General features: G+C 40.3%; 1 protein-coding gene across 4 annotated transcripts in view; it reads right to left on the bottom strand.

Annotated features, from left to right (window-relative positions):
* Positions 1 to 5,000, bottom strand: part of LOC135095656 (CD109 antigen-like) — a 55,487-nt gene that overhangs the window by 24,569 nt on the left and 25,918 nt on the right. For all 4 annotated transcript variants that reach the window (XM_063996631.1, XM_063996630.1, XM_063996632.1 and 1 more), the window contains exons 4-7: positions 4,543 to 4,711; positions 3,881 to 3,993; positions 3,580 to 3,720; positions 2,198 to 2,386 (exon numbers count right to left, since the gene is read on the bottom strand). In XM_063996631.1, coding sequence (XP_063852701.1) covers positions 2,198 to 2,386; positions 3,580 to 3,720; positions 3,881 to 3,993; positions 4,543 to 4,711 — 612 coding nt within the window. The remainder of the gene's footprint in view (positions 1 to 2,197; positions 2,387 to 3,579; positions 3,721 to 3,880; positions 3,994 to 4,542; positions 4,712 to 5,000) is intronic.

Raw genomic sequence — 5,000 nt, 5'->3', positions numbered from 1 at the left:
TTTTTTCTTCTTTTTTATCTATATTTACTGATCTTCTCATTCTTATTCTTTTTTTCTTATCTTCTCATCTTTATCTCCTTCTCCTTCTTCTTCTTCTTCTTATCTATATTCATTCCTCTCCTCCTCCACCTTATTCTCTTTTATTTATCTTCTCATCTTTATCTCTTCCTCCTCCTCTTCCTTATTATTATTCACTTGCCATCATTATCTCTTCTCCTTCTTCTTCCATTCTTCTTCTCAGTTTCGCTCTCTTATTCTTCCTCCTTCTAGTTATTTACTTATCATCTCATATTTTATCTTTACTCTTCTATTTGCTCTTATTTATTTTATCTCTCATTCTTAATTGTTTTTTTCTTCTTTGTTATTCGTCATTTTGCTTATTATTATTATTATTATCATTATTTTCGTTATTCTTTTTTCATCTTATCTTAATCTCTTCTATTCCTTCTAATCTATTACATTTTTTTCATTTATCATTATTTATCATCATTCATTTCTTTATCTCTCCATCTTCTCATCGATATTAATTTGTCTCCTCCTCCTCCTTTCTTTTTTTTTTTTCGTTTTCTTTTATTTTTTTATTCGTTCATCATTTCTTCATCTCTTCCATTCCATATTTCACCTCTATATAATTTGTCTCCTTTTTCTCCTTCTCCTCTTCCTTCTTTTTTTTTTCTCCAATTCTTATTCATTCATCATTTCTTCCTCTCCTCTTCTATTCCTTATCTTGCCCTCATCTCTCGTTCTTTGTTTACTAAAGATTTAATTTCTCCTCGTCGCCTCAATCCGGCCTAATCCGTCTATCCGTTCTTACCAATCCGGATTATATCGTTCCTTTAACTTTGGCAGGGAAGAAATGTTTAATTATATTTGCTTTTTCTTTTGATTCTATTTACTTTAATGTTATTTTTTTATTTGTTTTTAATTTACGTATATTTATCTTTTTTATTGTTGATTTAATTATTATTGTTATCATTATTATAGTTATTATTATCATTATCATAATTTATTGCTGTCTGCTTTCACTGGCTATTTCATGCAAGTAAATAATAATAATAATAATAATAATAATAATAATAATAATAATAATAATAATAATAATAATAATAATAATCATAATCATAATAATAATAATAACATAACAATATCAAACACTATTTTAAGGAAGACAACGGTATATTAATTAAACACCAATAACACCAATAATAATAATAATAATAATAATAATAATAATAATAATAATAATAATAATAATAATAATAATAACAGTAAAGCTAAAGGAACGCCTTGTTTACCTTTCTGTCATTCACACATGCAAGAATTATCAAAAGAGTTGCACACGACAAGAAAATTAAGAAAATAATGATAATAGTAATAATAATAATAATAATAATAATAATAATAATAATAATAATAATAATAATAATAATAATAATGACAACCTCACATACAAGTACACAACATCTGAGAGAGAGAGAGAGAGAGAGAGAGAGAGAGAGAGAGAGAGAGAGAGAGAGAGAGAGAGAGAGAGAGAGAGAGAGAGAGAGAGAGAGAGAGAGAGAGAGAGAGAGAGAGAGAGAGAGAGAGAGAGAGAGAGAGAGAGAGAGAGAGAGAGAGAGAGAGAGAGAGAGAGAGAGAGAGAGAGAGAGAGATTGTAGCAAAATTTATATTATCATCACAATAATAATAATAATAATAATAATAATAATAATAATAATAATAATAATAATAATAATAATAATAATAATAATAAAATAACATACGACAAAAAAACAAAAAACACACAAACTTGGTTCCTTTTTAAAAGTTTGCTTTGGTGTGAGCTTAACCCTTTGGTGTGAGCTTAACCCTTTGCTGCAAGGAAAATAAAGACATGAAAACAAAGAAAAACACACACAAAAAAAGAAACAAACAAATAAATTCAAACTTAAATAAAAGAAAAGATAAAACTGAAAATTTATTAAAGGTCTGTGAACAGAGAGAGAGAGAGAGAGAGAGAGAGAGAGAGAGAGAGAGAGAGAGAGAGAGAGAGAGAGAGAGAGAGAGAGAGAGAGAGAGAGAGAGAGAGAGAGAGACAAACAAACACACAAACACAACCACCCTCGACAAACTACCCCCAGAACACACACAAACACACACACACACACACACACACACACACACACACACACACACACACACACACACACACACTCACCATGGCGTGGGGCTGGGCAAGGGCGGACTCTGGTGCGGGCGGGGGGCGTGGCTGGGAGGTGAGGGCGCGCACTGACGCACGCACAGTCACATTGCCCGTTACTGGTGCCCCTGAAGAGTAGTTGGCAGTGACCACGCCCTCCAGGTAAGGCGCGTCTGCTGCCAGGAAGGGCGGGACACTCACCTGCACCTGTGGGAGAGTGAGAGGGAGAGTGAGAGGGAGAGGGGGAGGGAGAGGTGACAGAGTGAGAGGGAGAAGAGGAAGAGATGAAGAGTAAGGAGAGAGAAAGAAGGGAAGGGAGAGAGAGGGAGAGAAAGAGGTGAGAGGGAGTGCGAGGAGGAAAGTAAGAAGGGAGAGGGGAAGAGATGGAGGGAAGGGAGGAGGGGAGGGAGAGAGAGGAGGAGGAGGAGGAGGAGGAGGAGGAGGAGGAGGAGGAGGAGGAGGAGGAGGAGGAGGAGGAGGAGGAGGAGGAGGAGGAGGAGGAGGAGGAGATAATCATAAATAATAAAGAAATAAAAAAAATGAGAGAGAGAGAGAGAGAGAGAGAGAGAGAGAGAGAGAGAGAGAGAGAGAGAGAGAGAGAGAGAGAGAGAGAGAGATTCACAAACGGAAATGCATACAATACATTATAAACAGACTCTCTCTCTCTCTCTCTCTCTCTCTCTCTCTCTCTCTCTCGTATATACTACAAAGAAATATTTCTTTTAATTTGGCGGCTTAAAAAATTGTGATAAATTAATTAATTTTACGAGAGAGAGAGAGAGAGAGAGAGAGAGAGAGAGAGAGAGAGAGAGAGAGAGAGAGAGAGAGAGAGAGAGAGAGAGAGAGAGAATGACCTAATTACTACGAACAGGAAAAATTACCTCTCTCTCTCTCTCTCTCTCTCTCTCTCTCTCTCTCTCTCTCTCTCTCTCTCTCTCTCTCTTTCTCATGTTTCTTTTCTTCATTTTCTTCCTGTCCGTCTTAGATTTATTACCCTTCTCTCTCTCTCTCTCTCTCTCTCTCTCTCTCTCTCTCTCTCTCCCTTCCCACTCACTTTTCATCGTCTCTCCTCTCTTTACTTTATTTCTCTCACCCCTCACTTCAATTTTTCCTTTCCTCTCCCTTTCGTCTCCACCAATATATACATCACCCCCCCTCTCTCTCTCTCTCTCTCTCTCTCTCTCTATGACCCCTCTTAATTTTTCCCTTAAATCACCTTTAAATCTATAAAACCCCAACTAATCCTCTTTTTATCCCTAACCGCACAATTATACCCCAGAAAATCCCTAGAAAATATCCCTAGAAAACAGCAAAATCCCTAAAAAAACAGGAAAATAACGAAAAGATCCCTAAAAAACGCCCTAAAACAGTGACCTAATCCGCATTCCAGCCTGACTCACCTCGAAGCGCGGCAGAGTGAACAGCTCCACGCTAAACAAGTGCTGGGTGAAGGTATTGGTCGCCTCTACCCTGATGGTCCACTCCCCGTACTCAGGCTCAGCGCTCAGGGGGAAGGACAGGGACACGGGGCCCTCGCGACACTGACGGGGCAGACGGGGAGGCGGTGTGAGGGTCTGGTGGATGGGTCTAGTGTGGTGTGTGTGTGTGTGTGTGTGTGTGTATGAAAACCCAACATTTAAAACGTATTATTTCAGGCAGAACCCAATATCACCACACACACACACACACACACACACACACCTGCCGGGACAGCCAGCGCCGCACCAACACGCCAGAAGGACTCAGGATAAACACGTCCACGGAGTCTTCTACCATTTTGACGGCCGTGTCCAGCGCCACCACGCGGAACCGAACTGAGGAACACACAGAAAACGGGAGAGGGGTTAGCAAGGTTACTACACAGAAAACGGAGAAGGGTTACTGGAGTTTGGCAAATATTGAGATTTTTTTGTGCCGTACTCTGCAACACTTCTGCGCCGCATCTCCGCTACTTTCAAAAGGTTGTAGTTGAAGTGGCGCGAGTTTTCATGGGTGTTTTTACGGTTCCAGTGACAGATTAACATGATTTCTACACTATTAACGGGAGAAACAGTAAGTGACACGGGTTTTCAAGGGTGTTTTTACAGTTCCAGTGGCAGATTAACATGATTTCTACACTATTAACAGGAGAAACAGTAAGTGACACGGGTTTTCAAGGGTGTTTTTACAGTTCCAGTGACAGATTAACAAGATTTCTACACTATTAACGGGAGAGACACTGTTGAGAACCCGGCAAGTCATCTCTGTGGCCTTGGAAAACAGTCATAGCGAAAAAGCAGAGTTTCAGAATATACCCCGTTTCTTTCTCAATCTTTCCCCCATCCAGCTCTCCCTCTCCCTCTCTCCCCCCTCCCAACACTCACCCACGTCGCCCTGTTTATAGATGGGCTTGTCTGTCTGCACCAGCACTGTGGCGCCGCGCGGGGAGAAGCTGAGGGCGGTCTCATTCACGAAGGAAGATCCAATGAGGCTGCCTATCTCGTTCCCCTCCAGCCTCAGACGGTACCTCCCCCCGCTGGCTCCTGGCGGCACCTGTAGGGAGGGCGTCAGGTGAACACTAATGCAAGAAACGTAAATTAATGGGAATACTTGGGTTACGAATTTAATTTAATGGAAGTATAGAGAATGAAAGATTAGGGACTGTAAGAAGTATAAGCGATATAAATTTAGAAAGAGTCTGACAGGAACTGGTTCACCAACAGAGTGGTGGACAAGAGGAATAGGTTGAGCAGTCATGTGGTGAGCGCCAACACTGTGGCTACAAGAGGTGAGGTGATCACACGGCCGGGGCAGACAGGCAGTAGGATGTGGGGGTCATAAT

Source organism: Scylla paramamosain, unplaced genomic scaffold (genome assembly GCF_035594125.1).
Source record: "Scylla paramamosain isolate STU-SP2022 unplaced genomic scaffold, ASM3559412v1 Contig1, whole genome shotgun sequence".
NCBI lineage: Eukaryota > Metazoa > Arthropoda > Malacostraca > Decapoda > Portunidae > Scylla > Scylla paramamosain.
Note: the sequence above shows the minus strand (reverse complement) of the source record. Positions and strands in the feature narration are given on the sequence as shown.